Source organism: Arachis ipaensis, chromosome B1 (assembly GCF_059453495.1).
Source record: "Arachis ipaensis isolate K30076 ecotype BB chromosome B1, ASM5945349v1, whole genome shotgun sequence".
NCBI lineage: Eukaryota > Viridiplantae > Streptophyta > Magnoliopsida > Fabales > Fabaceae > Arachis > Arachis ipaensis.
In genome coordinates this window covers 12,980,581-12,998,561 of record NC_142436.1, presented here as the reverse complement: position 1 = coordinate 12,998,561, position 17,981 = coordinate 12,980,581, and the positions used below count along the sequence as shown (strand labels likewise).

Genomic DNA, 17,981 nt, shown 5'->3' with positions numbered 1-17,981 from the left:
TCATTAAGTGCAGACATCCGATTTTTATATAATAGAATAGATTGACGCCTTCAATTTAGGTTGCATCGAAAGAAGAGGAATTATAATCTAATTGATATTCAAAGCATTGACACGGTAGATTTTTGGATAATGGCAGATGAAGATAATCTTGAGTTTATTAATGGAGACATTGAAGACATTGAAAATTTAATATGCGGTGATAATGCTATGCCTTTATATTCTAATGGCGAGTGAAATAGCAAAATTTGTTTCACTCCATAAAGATATATGTTAAGTATTAACTTTAGATTCTTTTTTACTTTTTATTCTATTTTATTAGATGGAAGAAATATGAAAATTGATGTGGATATAACTCATGTAATTGAGTCCTCAAATACGACTTTTTTTGTAGTATTTGTAGAGATATTAGGATACTTAATGATAATTATGATTTGTGATGGGTAGTGCCTTTATTTAGTTAAAAACTTATTTGTTAATATTGTTTCTTTTAGTGGTAGAATATTATATGTTTATCATTTATGTGCGTTTCGATTTTTTTTGAGTAAATTACTAATTATTTCCCCGAATTTGTAAAACGCTGACAATAATAATCCTAATATTTGTTAACGATAATTCTCCCCTCAAGAATTTTAAAATGCTACAAATCTATCCAACCGTGAGGAGAACCCTTCTCCGTTAAACGGGGCTTGGTGATGTGGCAGACGAAATTCAAACGTGACATCCGTTAAGGGCTTCAATCTCGTTTCTACTGTATCCCTAATTCATGAAACTCTAATTGCCTAATTCAAATTAAATGACCAAATTAACCTTAAATGAAACACCATATTTAACTATGACTATTTAGGACGTGCGAAACTGAAGAGTTTCTTGGTGGTGGTCTCTGTTTGTCTTCGTCTCTTGTGTCTTTGTATTCATCTCTTGGAATCGGTAATGTCACATGCAGTCTCACGTTTGGCATTGATACTCAGTGAAAAAATCTCCATCGAACAACCAAGGACTTGCCCTTGTAGAAAGTGGCAACGGAAACATAAAATGCTTACCCAAACCTTGGTTGTTCAATGGAGATTTCTTCACTGAGTATCAATGCCAAACGTGAGACTGCATGTGACGTTACCAATTCCAAGAGACGAATACAAAGACATAAGAGACGAAAACAAACAGAGACCACCACCAAGAAACTCTTCAGTTTCGCGCGTTCTAAATAGTCATAGTTAAATATGGTGTTTCATTTGAGGTTAATTTGGTCATTTAATTTGAATTGGGCAATTAGAGTTTCATGAATTAGAGATACAGCAAAAACGGGATTGAAGGCCTTAATGAATGTCACGTTGGAATTCCGTCTGCCACATCACCAAGCTCCGTTAACAGAGAAGGGTTCTCCTCACGGTTGGGCAGATTTGTAGCGTTTTTAAAATTTTCGAGGGTATAATCGTCGTTAACAAATATTAGGGTTATTATTGTCAGCGTTTTACAAATTCGGGGATATAATTGGTAATTTACTTCCTTTTTTTTAGTTATAAACTTTGATATTTGAAGTTGTTTATGAATTTTTAATGATAAATTATAGAAAATTTATTATGTTGTAAAATTTTAATTTTATTAGTTTAAAATTATTGAATTTAAATATTTAAAATAATATATTAAATTTTTTATAATTTTATTTTATATTTAATTAAATTAGTTGAATCTCAAGTAGCATTTGTTTGAGGTATTGAGACTGAGACCGAAGGACTGGACTCAGTATTGTGTTTATTAGTTAGGGATTGGAACTAAAATTTTAGTCCCGAGACTCAAATTTTCAGTCCCTTCAATACTCCCAAAAAGTGGAGACACAAGGGACTGAAATATTTGGAGATGGGGACTGAAATTTAAATAATAACTCCTATTCAAAATATCCTCATTCCAAAATAATAATTCTAATTTTACTCTTTGTGCAACTCAAAATTTGTGCTCAGTTCTTCTCATCTGCTCAGTTCTTCTCAGATGTATCGAAGACCCCGCTGCAACTGCTACCCTATTGCCGCTGCCAAGGCCACCAACTCCTCGTCCCATCATAGCCACCATGAGTCAGATGAGTCATCGTTCATCTTCGCACGGCGACAATCGAGAGAGAAAGAGAGGAAAGTAGAAGAAAGGTGAGTCGTCGTTTATCTTCGCACGTGTTATTGAAAATCATTCTATGTTTAGAAGAAGCACTGAATCCCACTAATCCATTGAGAAAACTCCCGAAGGACCTCGCTTGGATCAAACTAGTTATTGCCACTAGAACTGGTTTTTCTTGTTGGCATTGATTGAGTTCGTCAATGGTGTGGTGGAGAATATAGCTGAAAGAAGAGTGGAAGTTGCAGTTTGAGAAGTTAGTTCTTTACATGAGGTAGCGTCAATAAGCCATTGGTGAGAACTTGAATTTGAGTATAGTGGATCGGTGCAGCTAGGTGGTGGAAGAACCTAATAGAAAAAGGAGGCAAAGGAAAAAAAAATGAAGCTGAAAGGATAAAAGAAAAAAAGGTGTTTTAGTAATTTTAAATATTCTAGTCTCTAACTTAATCTCAAACTAAATAGGATACTAAGGCATAATTTAGTCCTATACAATTTTATACTAAACATAATATTAGGACTTATTTTAGTCTCAATCTCCTTTAGACATAACTTAATCCTATATAATTTTACATCAAACACAATACTAAAACTTGTTTTAGTTTGGGTAAATACCCTTTCCGGCCCTTGACCTTTTACCCAAGGGATGACTTGCACCTTGATCTTCTCGAAATCTCATCCAGGCCCCCATCCATGAAACGAAATGTACAGATCGACCCTTGTTACCGGATGTCAAAGGGTTGCCCATGTGACGTGTCCATTGATGTCTGATGTGTCATGCCACAGTGCCAGGTGGCAGAACAAAATTGTTAATGGGACTAAAAGCCCCCTCCCTGGATCCCAAATGATGTCGTTAGCCTAGCCGTATTTACATTAATCTCCTTCATCTCCTCACTCATTCACAAAAAAGTCCTAACACATCTTCTTCCACCATTATTTCTCTCCAAAAGTCAGCGAACACATTGCAACTATTGGCCTGGTTATGAATCGTCGATGGACGTTTAGAAGGTTCTAACGGTGGCGTTGTGGCACATGTGAAAGGTTAGTTTCCCTATTTGGTTTTCTCTGTTGTGAGTTGATGATGTACTTCTTTTGCATGCATGTCTCTGAAGAATGAACCAGTTGCATTAACCGAATCTCGTAGTTTATGCTAAATCCGAGTTAGTCCATGTATTGTGATACGATAGAACACTATTTTCGATTAGAGTTCATTAATTTCATGTTTTTAGAAAAGAAGTTAATATTCAAGTTATTAATACAATGTAGTGTTTTTAGTTTTGGTTTTCCTAGCTATCGTTGATGTGTGATGTGTGTTAGGGAAAAACTTTTATGGTTTACGTTTAAAATATTGCATATGTCTTTGTTTGTGGTTCCTATGTTTAACCATGGCGAAAAGTTTGGAAGAAATGCAAAGGGCAAGTTGCATTACTTAGATGAAAAGGTGGAGAAATTTCCTCTAATGGATGTGGATTTTGTTAATAAGAAAGACTTAGAAGAACTCTTCAAGGAATTAGAGTATTTAGTGCATAAGAAAATTTATTAGTACGATTCATCGGATGGGTTGCATGTGCTTCATGGTGACAAAGAAATCAATAAAATGTGTGATTTCACATGGAAGAATAATCTAAGTGAATTCTTCCTTTATTTCGAGCATCCAGTTGATAATCTTGTAATCGAGGAAGTAGTTTGTGAAGATGAGCCTATTGTGGTGGTAACAAATTCTTCAAAATTTATCATCATCTGATTCATATAAGAGTGTCGAAGATGAAGTCTACAAGCCTTCTCCTCCTGGCTTTGAGAATGAGAGTAGTCAGGAGTCTCCAAAGGTACAAAGAAAAAAGAAAAAAAAGAAGTCTGGCGAACTAATTATCATGGAAAAAAGAAGGACCTTAAGGAGATACACTAGAAGGAGAAGGAAGAAACATGTTTTAAATGTAGAAATGGAAAGTGGGCCTAATACTGGTGTTAATACTAGGGCTGATAGGACTGGAAGAGGGAATGAAACTAGAGAGGCAGGGTTAGAGCAAGCCCAAGGAAGTGGAGGAATTAATGGGCCAGAAGAGGATAATGTGAGAGGCCCAAGAAAAGCTGTTGATGTGGGAAATAAGGGAAGCTCACATACTAATGAAGATGACCAGGGTAGTGATATACTATATGAATATGTGTCTGATTTCTTCAGAGGATGAGAGAGGTTCTGTTGGTCCAGATTTTAATGAGGACAATGCTTATAGAGATGTACAATTTGAATTTGGGATGCAATTTGCAATAATAGAGCAATTCAAAAGGGCACTTAAGGATGTGTTTGTGAATAATGGTAGGGATTGCATGTATGTAAAGAATGAGCCCGGTAGGGTTAGAGCAATATGTGCAGAAGAAGATTGTCCATGGTTGATTTATGTGTCAATGAATTCAGCTAGCAAGGCTTTTGAGGTCAAAACTTTTCACAATGAGAACACATGTGAAAGGGATTATGGAAGCAACCTGGCTGACAGGAAATGGGTGGCTGAGAAACTAGAGAAGCGACTGAAGACTCAAACGAAACTGACACCAAGGGAGGCCATGGAATACACGAAGCAGGATTACAATATGTAGCTGAATGGAAAGATGATTACAATGGTATTAAAACAGGCAAGATAGATTGTTCTTGGAAGTAAAAAGGCATAATTTAGAAAGATGAGGGATTATCTGCATGAGTTACATAGGAGCAATCCTGGGAGTAGTGTTCATATGGATACTCTACCTCAACCCCAAGGTCCAAATTTGTTTGAAAGGGTGTACATCAGTTTTGAGGCATATAAAAGGGGTTTAAGAATGGGTGTAGGCCACTTATAGAATTTGATGGATGTTTTTTAAAAGGCTATTATGGAGGCTAGCTTCTGTGTGCAGTTACACAATATGCAAATAATCATGTATTTGTCATAGCATAAGGTGTGGCAAGGGCTGAAAATACTGATAACTGGAAGTGATTTTTGAATTGTCTGCAAGATGATTTCGGGGGACAAATGCTATTTAGACGGCACTTGATGTCTGATCAGCAAAAGATATGCATATTTATTTTCAGCCTATCATTTCATATTATTGATATTATGTACTGATAATGGTTATATTCCTTCAAACATTATTGTTAATGCAGGGTCGTATAAAAGCAGTCAAGGAAGTTATGCCGAATGCATTTCATAGGAACTGTGTTTTGCATATGTAAGAAAATTGTGAGTTGAGATTCAGAGATAAACTAGTTAAAGGTTGTGTGTGGAAAACCACAAGGAGCACAACTCCCATTCAATTTAAGGCTGCAATGGATAAGTTGAAAACTGTTAGTCTCAGGACATCGGAGTATATAAGCAAATTTGATCCTAAGATATGGTGCAGGGCTTTCTTTAGTCACTACCCGAAGAATGCAGCTGTGACTAACAATATATGTGAGGCATGGAATGTAGTTATAATGGAGGCTGGGAAGAAACAAATATTAACACTTTGTGAAGAACTCAGAGTTCACATTATGAAGAAAATGGCTACTCATAAAAGGCTTTTAAGGGTATATAAAGGACAGCTGGCACTAGTGCAACAAATGAAATTAGACAAATGGATCAAGCTAAGAAATCACAAGTGGAATGCTTGGTAGTGTGGTGATAATGACAAAGTGGTATTTGAAATCACAAAGAATTCACACAAACTTGGAGCAAACCTAAAACATCACACATGCACATATAATTTATGGTAGCATACAAGTAAATATTACAGTATTTATGCATTAGATCTGTGTTACATTTTGTGCCACTTAATGTAACAATTCTAATATCAATCAATGCTCAATATGTTGTCAAGGTCTACCTTGTGTCCATGCTGTTGCAGCCATATCAAGGGTGAGGGTTAAATAAGCAAAGGAGCTTATGTCTCCATTTCTCATTATGGAAGCTATAAGGAAGATTTATGACATCTATATCAATCCTGTGAATAGTGAAGAATTCTGAGAAACTGAGTTATTGAAGCCTGATGCTCCTAGAATTGTAAGGCCTGCAGGTAGACCAAGGGTGAAGAGAAGAGAAGTTGCTCAACCTCCTCCACCAGCCAATTGAGACAAAGTGAAGAGAACCTTCCAAGTTTCAAGTTACCTGCAACAAGTGTAGAGAGAAGGGTCAATACTATAAAATCTACAAGGGAACCCCTAAAAATTCTAATTGGCAGCAAAAAAAAAAAAATAGAAGAGAAACAATTTAGCACTTGTAGTTGTTAATGCAGATCAACCTAATGCTGACATTACTATAGCAACTGATGCTCCTCCATCTCAGGTACAAAAGTCTTAACCTTACTTACTCTCAATATGCAAATCTATTTTTTAAAATAAAGTGTGAGACTATGTATATGCTGTTTTAGGGCGAAGCACAAGTACATAACCAACATGACTCTGAGCCTAACAAACTAACAACATATGAGATTAGGATAAGACTTGGTTGTTTGTGTTTGTGAATTAATTAGAGTTTAGAAAATGAGTGTTTCCATACTTTGAATTATTTTTTTTGGGATGACATAGTCTAAAGCTAGGAAGAATAAGAAAAAGATGCTAAAGAAGCCCAATGCCCTACAAAATGTATAAGAGAAAATCTTTGTCATTCAGTCTGCTCCTGCAGTGATAAATTTCTATTCTTTTGTTAATTGAAACTGATATATTGTTGTGTATGTAATCCAAATAGAAACTCATCAATACCTGCACTTGTTAATGTATAAGAACCTCAGCATGACTATGCATCACCACCCTAGCCAACTCATATATTCAGGCCCAAGCAAAGAATTTTTAGGCCAATAGCGCCTTAAATTATCAACCATCAATAATTCATGGATCTACTGAGCCTACACTAACACAGACTCCATCAACTCAGCCTGCTGTGGTTCAACCTATATCAACTGAGGGTCCTACAGCCCAGCCTACCACAAACCAACCTGCACCAAAAAATTCTGAAGCAATATCCAAGGAAACAATGGTTGCAGCGAATAGAGGGACTTCCTCAAGACTATTCAAGTTCATTCCAATACCCACTTTTAGACCACTTTTGCAGAAGTAGTTTTTTAGGATGGTTATCTTTTAAGACATAAATTTAGTTACTTTATGTTTGTATTGTGTTTGTGTTTTTTATTTTTTACTATTAAAATTATAAAATTTATGACAGTCTGTGACATCATTTGTGGTTCATTTTGGTAAGTGCCTCATATGGTTTGTGAGTAACACTTGAAAATTTTTATGTTATTTTAAAATTGTGTCAGTTTGTTGAAATCTTCTATTTGTGAATGATACATACTTCATCAAATGTGACAGGCTGAATATCTAAACAGAAATTGTCAATTAATCCAGGAACATAGTTGATCACAATGACATAATCAAAGCTACATTTGTATACTCAAGTAGCACCAATTACAAACTATTAACAAAACAACATTAACAAAGCATTAAAAAATTCTCCTAACATCATCAACTAATAACTGAACTAAACCCCATGCTATTACAATGCATATAAAAATAATCCCAAACACTTTGCACATGTTAACACCACCATTAAAATGTTCAACATTTTTGTATTCAACCATTTTCATCTGCAGCTCTGCAATCCTTCCTTCCATCTTTTCCATTGGGTTTACAACTTCATGTTTTGTGGACACTTTATCAACAGCGAAGAATGTAACATACTCATTTAGTCAAATAAAATATTTGCAATGTAGTATTTTAATTTACAACAAAGATACTTTCTATTAAACTTCATATAACACCAAATCTTTCACAAAACATCAACTATAACACAAAAATTACTTTAAAATAAGAACAGAAAAAACCTCCTTGAATTCTACGAAGTGCCGGATTCAGATAAGATGGCGTAAGTGCGACAGTTGCACATAGGTGAAACAAATTTTTTCTTTCTCCTTTTTACCGCTCTTTCGAAGTTGCTTCCACCAGAACTCATCCTTGCGCTCCAACTCTCTTCGTACCTATCATATCTTTTCTCATAATTGCATGAAGAATCACTATTTACAGTGTCCATACTTGCTATTGGAGTACCCATGACTACAACTAAATTCTAATTCTATTATTAATTTCGTTCTGCCACCTAACACTGTAGCATGACACATCAGACATCAACAGATACTTTACATGGGTAACCTTTTGAATCCAATAACAAGAGTCTATTTGCATATTTCTTTTCATAAATGGGAGGCTGAATGAGATTTCAGAAAGATTAAAGTGCGTATCGTCCCTAAAGTAAAAGATCAAAGGCTAAAAAAAAAAAAAAAAACAGTTAAGCTACACATCTAAGTGTTTTTGGCAACTAAGTCTAACCAAGTTGGCCCAAACTTAACAAAACCACTTTCATCACACCAGCGTGTACACACATGCGTTTCAATAATGCAAAACATATCCTTCTTCGTCTTCTCCTTCTCCTTCTCCGTTTCCTCCTCCTCCTCCTCCTCCTCCTTCTCTTTCGTTATTGTCATCACTAACAACACCAACATTTTGCTAATATCTTTAATGGTTCTGATTTTCTCTGGTACCATCATTAAATAATTTCGGTTCATTTTTTAGTTTATTTCGGTTCATTTGTGAGTGAATTGGGGTTCACTTGATGCTGCTAATAAGTATTGACCAAATTTTTTATTCCTTAAGTAATTTTGGTTTATTTCTTAGTTTAATTGAATTTGAATCCAGAAATAAATTATATGTATTTTTGTTGATGGTTGAGTCTTTTCGACTGCTTGTTCAAAAATGAACTAATTTCAGTTCATTTGTATGTTAATTGAGGTTCACCTGATGCTGTTGATAAGTATTGACCAAATTTTTTATTCACTACGTAATTTCGATTCATTTATTAGTTTATTTGATGTTCATTTGGATCCAGAAATAAATTCGATGTGTTTGTGTTAATTGAGGTTCACTTGATACTACTGATAAGTATTGACCAAATTTTTTAGCAAAGAAGAATGAAATTATTCATTATCACTTTATTCAATTGTATTAGATTCCACTATATTCCATTTAATTAGTTCAGATTTGAACAAGCAGTAAAAAAAACTCAATCATCAACAAAAACATATCAAATTCATTTCTAGATCCAAATGAACCTCAATTAAACTAAGAAATGAACCGAAATTACTTAAGGAATAAAAAATTTGGTCAATACTTATGAGCAGCATCAAGTGAACCTCAATTAGAACATAAATGCATTGAAATTAGTTTATATTTGAACAAATAGTAAAAAAGACTCCATCATTAACAAAAACACATCGAATTTATTTTTGAATCTAAATGAATCTCAATTAAACTAAGAAATGAACTGAAATTACTTAAAGAATAAAAAATTTGGTGAATACTTATTCGCAGCATCAAGTGAACCTCAATTAATACACAAATGAATCGAATAAATTAAGAAATGAACCGAAATTATTTAATGATGGCATCAACAAAAATTATTGCAAAATATTGGTGTTATTGGTGATGACGATAACGAAAAGGAAAAAAAAGACGCAACATTAGAGGAGGAAAATAAACGTGCACAAATTTAAAAAAAAAAGAAGAGAAGAAGAAAATGCGTGCACAAATTTAAAAGAAAAAAAAAGAAGAAAAATAAAAGAAAGAGACAAAAAAAAAAGACAAATAATTTAAAAAATTGTTATAATAATTTAATTAGACTTAAATTAAATATTTTGGTTAGACATAGAAATTTATTTAAAAAAAAAATATTTTTCCTTTTAGTTTCTATCTCCCACTTCCAGTCTCTCCTTTTCCAATGCTACCTGCTACCTCGGTGAAAACTGAATCGTTGATCCAGTCACAATGACCCATTTTGTAACTTTGCGCTTTACCTTTTGGTTGTTATTATATTTTTCCTCCTCCTCATTATTATTATAGAGAGACACTGAGGCCTGCTTCACATGTGGTAGATTAAGGTTTAGTTCTTATTCAGTAGAATAGAAAACACCGATCAATTGAGTTATTTATCGTCATGAGGACCCGAAATGCTGATTCCTCTTCCAAATCCACAACCCCGAAGAAGGCACCGCCGGCGAGAAAAACCGCCGCAAAATCCGCCGGAGAATCCCCTGCAGCAAAGCGCAATTCCACCGTCAAAACAAGGCAGATCAAGAAGAAGGAGGCCTCTCCCGCTTCCAACTCGATTCCCGATTCCAATCCCGGTAACTGTTTTTTCCTCTTCGTAACTTCTCTCTCCGTTTCCGAGTTCTAAATGAGGGTTAGACAGAACGGATTTCATGTTTAATTCTTTAAACTTAATGTTATTAATAATGTTATTTCATCCTGCTGCTTGATTCCTTTCATGATAATCTCGGAATCATTTTTGGTATCATGATTGTGTTGTAAATTTCATTTTCTCTTCTTGTTTTTACTCTGGGTACTTTTTAGCTAATTATCGTTATGCAAATTCAACTTTTGTTTTTTTTTTTTAATTTTATTTTATTTTTATTTTTTTTATTTTGTTCATGGTGGTTGTATTTTCCATGAGTTGAGAGCCGAGAATCGTTAGATGACAAATCAAATTATCTAATTTTGCATGTGAGTTTTCACCATTTTGTTTTTATTTTTTGTTGATGGTTTGTTAGATGAGCCGAATTCAGATGAGGTTGTTACCACTACACCGTGTTCAAAGAGGAAGCCAGGGAGACCAAGAACTAAAGCAGTTGCCACACCTAAGCTGGAGGAAGAACTGAAGGCAGTGGCTGATGAAACTCTAGTTGTGGATAACTCTGGGGATGTGGAGGAAGCGGAAAAGCCTCAAAATGTTGAAGTTGTCGATGCTGATAATATCGATCACGAGAAAGAGGGGCACCTGGAACAAGTTGTTGAATGTGTTGGACAATCTGAAGAGAAGGAACAAAAGTCTATGGAAGTGGATGAAACTGTGAAGGGAAACAATGCAGTGGAGGCTGAAGCGACTGCTTCTCAGGATGCCACTATGTCTTCCAAACAACCTGAGCGAACTCTTGTGGACCTAAATATATCGGTGAATGAAGATGATTCTATGTGTCAAAAGGAGGGAGAGAAAGAAGATGAAGAGTTGAATGAAAGGGACGGTCGGGAAGAGTTGAAGGATCAGGAACAAGAGAAAGGAGATGTAGAGTTGAAAGAACAAGAGGGAGAGAAAGGAGGGGAGGAGCTGAAGGAACAGGAGGCAGTGAATGTAAAGGAAGAACTGAAAGAAGAGGACGGAGATAAAGGAAAGGAAGAAGTCAAAGATGACGAAGGAGAAACAGCAAAGGAAGAAACAAAGGAAGAGGAAACAAACATTACTGGACACAAAGAATGCTCTAATACTGATAGTGCAGTAATGAAAGACCAGTCGAAGGAAGATTTTAATACTAGAAAAGTTGGTGATGAAGTGACAGAGAGCAGTGAAAGGCTGGATTTTGAAGAACATGGTGGGGAGGATATTGAGGAAGATCCAGAGGAAGGTCCATGGGAACCTCCTGAAGAAAATGAGGCGCTCCAAGAGGAGCATACGGAATTGGAGGCCATTGCAAACCAGCGAAAGAGTAACAAAGAACATGAGATATTTGTTGGAGGGCTTGACCGTGATGCTACAGAGGAAGATCTGAGAAAAGTTTTTAAGAGGATTGGGGAGGTAGTTGATGTCAGGTTGCATAAGAATTCATCAACAAATAAAAATAAGGGCTATGCATTTGTGAGGTTTGCTAATAAGGAACATGCTAAGAGAGCATTGTCAGAAATGAAGAACCCAGTTGTATGTTTCTCTTCTTATGTGTTGTTAATCTAGTGTTGCACTTTCTTTTCTTTCTATTGTGCTGTTCATCAACCACAACATTTACAGATACGTGGTAAAAGATGTGGGACTGCACCCAGCGAGGATAACAACACATTATTCTTGGGAAATATTTGCAATACGTGGACGAAAGAAGCTGTAAGTTTGTTGCAGTTTTCTCTTTTGTAAATAGCTAATGTTTACCCTCACTGCCTTGTTTATTCATTCTGTTAATATCCCGGAGGCAGATTAAACAGAAGTTGAAGGATTATGGTATTGATGGGGTTGAAAACATTACGCTTGTGCTAGATGCTAAATGTGAAGGATTGAGCCGTGGCTTTGCATTCCTTGAGTTTTCTAGTCATGGTGATGCAATGCTTGCGTACAAGAGGCTTCAAAAGCCTGACGCGATCTTTGGGCATCCTGAGAGAAGTGCCAAGGTAGCCTTTGCTGAGCCTATGCGTGAACCAGACCCAGAGATAATGGCACAGGTTAAATCTGTGTTTATTAATGGTCTTCCTCCTCACTGGGAAGAAGATCACATCAGGGAGATGCTTAAATCTTATGGTGAAATTGTAAGAATTGTACTAGCAAGGAATATATCTACAGCCAAGAGGAAGGATTATGGATTTGTTGATTTCTCAACACATGAAGCTGCTGTTGCATGTGTTGAAGCTGTAAATAAGTCTGAATTGGGTGATGGGGCATCAAAGGTATCATTTAATTTGTTTACTTGACCATATTTGTTGCACTTTATAGAATTAATTTATTATGTCCCTTGTTTTCCCTTTCCTCTATCATATTTTAAAGAACTTTGAGAAGTATGGGATTGAGAAGAAACCTATATTTTCCTAATTGCATTACTTTTAAATTGAGAGAGTTGAGAAGAAAATGCCCTTTGATTGAGCTACATCCTTCCCTCTTCCCATTTCTCTATTTTTCCTTTTTCTCCCTTTTATTTAAGGTGAATGGGAAAAGAAAGGAGGACTAAGCAGCGGAGGTATAAAAAGGAATCAGTGGAATCAGAAAAGAGTTTGGCCTTGAGATTGGGCCCACCATTTCATAACACCATTTCATAACTAACTTCTGAATTGTCTTTTGGTGAGTGGCGAGAATGAGACTCAGGGATGATACAAGGAGAATATTTGGTGGAGAGTGGGTACTGTGAGATAGTCTAGACTTGGATTCGGAATTTCGGGATATATGAGGCACTCTATCTAAATTCGTATTTCATAGACAATCCGGATATATTGGATCTGTTCGCATTTCTTTTTTATTTATTTTCAAGATTTTGCAACGGGAAAAAAAGTGAAAATAGTGGAGACGGTAAATTTCTTGTTTCTCTTTTATTTTATATTTTCATTTTTCACTATTTCCTTTACACAATCCTAAAAATGGGAAATATAGGGGGGAAAAAATAGGAATCAAAGAGACTCCCACTTTTATTAATTTCTGTATTCACGTGAATGAATTGTCTAATTCAAGTTTTCACTTGAAAAGATCTAGTGTGATCTCTTGTCACACAATCTCTTGTATAACATGTTTTGGTCATTTGACTTTGACAACTGAAAACATTAAATTGAGAGGATTCCTTATCCTTCCTTTTCGTTTTCCTGAAACCAGAGACTATTATAATATTGATACCATCCGGGAATCTGAGAATTCAAAGATCTTTTTAATTTAGTTCTGATGGCACCTATTTTATTTGCTTTTAAAATCCTGGACTTGATTTGTTTGTTAATTGTTCTTTTTATTCAATGTGCTTTTTAGATAAAAGTGAGAGCTAGGCTATCAAATCCGGTGCCTAAAACACAAGCTGTAAAAGGTGGCATTTGTGGTGGGTTCCGAATAGGTCATGGAAGGAGTGGAGCCTTTGCAAGATCTGGTAAGAGAATTATTTTATTTCAATTAAATTTGTTCTTTGTTTACCTTTTAGACATCATTTTGCATATCTAATTAGATTTTCAACAGGAAGGGGTTATGGGCGGGGAAGGCAGCCCTTCAACAGCTGGGGAAATATTAACAGGGGTAGGGGTGTCTATCATGGTGGACCCAGGCAAATAGGGAGAATGGATTTCCGGGATGACCTTGACTTTAATATGTATCCAGATTACCATCATAGGCAATTTGGTCCTGAAGGTCATTTGTTTAGATTCTAGTTAAATTCTTTGTGAAGCTACTTTTGCCATATTATTGTTTATATGAAGTGTTATTATTTTTGTTTTTTAAAAAGAAATTGATGAAAAAACGGAAGTTATATTAAATTTATACTATATTATAGCAGGAGCTATGAGGGGTGGACATTACCCAAGTAACAGAGGTGCTGCATTTGCTGGTCCTGGTCCACCTAGACCTTATCATGATAGAGCATGGGGTAACATCCCTGCAGAAGGCCCGAGTGAGCCTTTTCCTTTAAGGAGGCCATATTCCCCAGGCGGACAGTTCAACAGGCCATTTTCACCGGGTGGACAGTTCAACAGGCCATTTATGGGAAGGCATTTTGATGATCCGTATTTTTATGATGACAATGTGCATGGGATGAAACGCCCATTTTATATGACTGTAAAGATTCTTTTACTATAAACTTTTCTTTTGTTTGTATTTCCATGCATAGTTTGTTTTTACTTGTCATACAACTTGAAAATACTAATTAATTTGAAGTTGTACCTCCTGTTGTGTTAGGACCCTGAACCTGATTATATGGGAGCTAATAGACTTCGCCCACGATTGGATTATGCAGATCCATCTTTATTTCACGAAAACCGTCACAATGGTCTAAACCTTCTTTCTCTTGCTCCTACATACTCGTTATTGTGTTTATTGTCTTGATTTCAATTTTTGATATACAGATTCTTATGGAGCTGGCAGCAGACAGTACCCTCCTGATTGTTATGGTTCTGATGTATGTGAACATTCTTCATCGTATTTTATTCTACATAGAATTTAATCACAATATTAGTGATGCATTATGATATTCATGTTGCAGTATGGTAGAGGGCCATATTCGTCTTTTTATGGAGGTGATAGCTCACACGGGCATGGATACTACTATTAGTATGGAGAACCATTGGTAAGTATTAGTTTCTAGAATTTATTAAAACTTGACACAGTGAATCCTCTTTGCTAATAATATTTTGTGGAAATTTAATAATGTTTAGGTGGATCTTGATTGTGAGATGGACATCTTCAACTCTGAGGATGCAGCTTGAGCATACAATTTTGAAGTTGCATATTTATTTAATTCTGCTTTTATTAATTGGTTCCCTTTATATCTATCTATATATCTGTATATATATCGTTACCTGATAGGTGGCATAGACTAAGTGATTTAACGTGTCTGGGGTAGGTTAAATCTCAAATCTTGGAATAAGGATTGGTATGGTTGTGTGGACTGGACTAGATATCCATAGTTTACAAAGGTATGATGACATTGAGGATGCATTTGAGGATTCCTTGTTGAGTGACCAACATATTATGATTCATCAAGTTGATTGTAACGCAAAATATTCCTTATAGGAGTATGGGATACAAAATATTTCAGGTGATGGATTTATCATTTTATAAATGGTTAGATGGCTTTGATATTTGGATATGCTTATGGGAGGCTCTTGTGATCCTAGTAAAGGTTGTAGAGTGTTAAATTTCCTTTCTCAATTTCATGATAAGGTGCCATATTATTAAATCTAGATTGACCCCTACCTTTGGATTTCTTTTGATCGAGTGGGATCTGTCAAACTATAAGTTGATATACACAGTAAGCAGCCTTTAGATGGAAATGCCATTTATTGAAATATGTGCAAGATTAGACTATGGACTATGCATTAACAGCTTGACCTTCATTTGAATGATGATATTCATGGATGATATTATGGAGAAAACAGTTTATTTGTTTGGTTCCTTATAATATTAAAGTCATTGCTAATTTGAGTGTCCTTGAGGGGTTGTCTTCAAGCTTTTGAATTTTTTTTCCTTGGTCTGTAGAATTGACACCGGATGAAAATAAATCGTCGCTGATTCAGTAAAGGTTATTGAGGTTGCTTCTTTCTGGAGTTTTATAGAATCTCTTTTTTGTAGTGGATAAGTGGTAAGTGGTGAAAGGAGAACACTATCTGAACTAGTATGGACCCTTCTTTGATCAGAGAGAATTTAATGATTTGGCTGTAAAATCCTCAATGGATTGCGTAGTATCATTAGTTCATTGGTAGGATTTAATTAAAAGTGCAATGGTAAACCAGAGCTCCCGAAGGTGTAATATGTTATAGCACCTTAAAATTTTCATTAGGTGCGGATACGATAGCATCTTGATCTTTTTATAGATTTTGTCCTTTTGAAAGGTTGGGAGGAGAGGATGGGTTTTTTTTTTGGTGACTTGGAGGAGAGGATGGGTTTAGGGTTTAGGGTTTAGAATTTAGGATTTTTTTTGGGCCTTTTGTGGAATATATTAGGCTATATACATTAGTGATGGTAGTAGTCAACTTTGTTTTATTATTGTATTTTAACCTACGTGTGTATATTTTGAATTCCTTGGTGTCAAATTGATGACTTCTGCATTCTTCACTGCTGTGTTTTCTTCGCTTTCCCTGGGATTCCTTTGCATACAGGAAAATGGGTTTGTCTCATCACCTTATGCATTGATGGTATAGGGTATTAATAAAATTTTCTGTTTTATATATTTGTTTATTATTCATTGTGTTTCATGATAGTAGGGTAGCGTTTTAAGTTTTCTTGGGGTGTAGAATATGCATTGAGGTTGCGAAACTCATTTGGTTTGTTTGTTTGTTTTTTTATTTTAATTTCAGTCTGTAGGATATTATGAAGGAAAAAAAACAATAAAATTTTATTTTCTGTTTTTACTTTATATTTTTTATTCACAATTTAAAAAAATTACTTAAAATAAAAACAGAAAAAAATGCAAATCAAACGCATTTGCAATCTCCCCAACCTGCATTTATGCTACATTGATTTACTGGTAATTTGCTAACTATTATGTTTTGTTTGGACTGATGTTTTGAAATATATTAATTTCTTATTTTTTGAACATTTTCTTTTATTTGTAAAATGGTGATTTTTATTTAGATGTTAAACATAAAAAGTTTGATAATAATTAATTCATTAAAATATTTTAAAATGTATATTTTTCAAGGTAATATGTTGCTAGCTTAAAATAAAAGGATTCTTTTAATGAATTTTGTTTATCTAAAAAAGAGTTATATCCAAATCCTTTTAGAATTTTATAAAAGTATATTTTTCAACAAAAAAAAAGTCAATTTAGACGTAACTGCAATATAATAGTGTACTACAATTGAATAAACCATTAAACAATATTTAGAAAACTTTGTATTTGTTTCTCTAGACTGCGCACGCAATACAGACAAGGCAAAATATTTCATGGAGCTATCAATGGACTGTCAAGAATAATTTAAGTTGTCTCAAATAATATTTTTGTATTTCTGATTTTGTTACCATCTCTGCTCGTTAAACTTACAAATTTTCTCCAAATTAATCATTACATCAGTTTAATGACTTTAATCTCCCCCGAAGAAATCATTCCCAGACTGATCCTTGCGAGTGATTCCCTGTGCTTCCTCCGTTGTTGCTTTCTCCTGTTTCTGCGCCTCAACCATGAAGCTCCGAAGGTGTGACGCTGTCATGAGCCCATTCTCAGAGCACTGCTCGAACAGGTAACAAGTTCCTTACCTCCGGCAGCGGCTCAAAAGCTTGAAGCAACCCCAGCAATAGAAGCAAACTTCTCTTCAGTTTTCTCTCTCTCTCTCTCCCTCCCTCTCTCTCTCTCCACTGAGTTTTAGTTTCAGTTTTATTTATGGATTATATTTTGACAAAATAATGAGCGGGTGTTTTTCGCATGTGAGCTTTGTGTTTCAGTGTTTGAGGATAAGTGCGTGATTATACCTTGTTTTTGAAGTAATGGAGACATAGAAGAGAAGAGGATAAACCGTCTGAGAGTGATTATTAAACTGGTCTGATGATTAATCTGAGAAAAAATTGTAAATTTATTAAGTAGAAATGGTGCCAAAATCAGAAATAAAACAAAATTATAGTTTGAGATAGAATTTTTGTTATTTTTAACAGCTAGAACAGCTCCATCAATGGAGCTGTCCATGAAGCTCC

General features: G+C 35.1%; 1 protein-coding gene across 1 annotated transcript; it reads left to right on the top strand.

The window, feature by feature from the left end:
* Nucleotides 1-9,910: 9,910 nt before the first annotated feature.
* Nucleotides 9,911-16,522, top strand: LOC107625255 (uncharacterized). Its single transcript, XM_016327853.3, has 11 exons — nt 9,911-10,272; nt 10,696-11,834; nt 11,922-12,011; nt 12,101-12,565; nt 13,623-13,737; nt 13,824-13,991; nt 14,137-14,414; nt 14,535-14,625; nt 14,702-14,754; nt 14,839-14,922; nt 15,011-16,522. The coding sequence occupies exons 1-10, from the start codon at nt 10,083-10,085 to the stop codon at nt 14,905-14,907; spliced, it is 2,658 nt and encodes an 885-aa protein (XP_016183339.1). The 5' UTR covers nt 9,911-10,082; the 3' UTR covers nt 14,908-14,922; nt 15,011-16,522.
* The last annotated feature ends 1,459 nt before the right edge of the window (nt 16,523-17,981 follow it).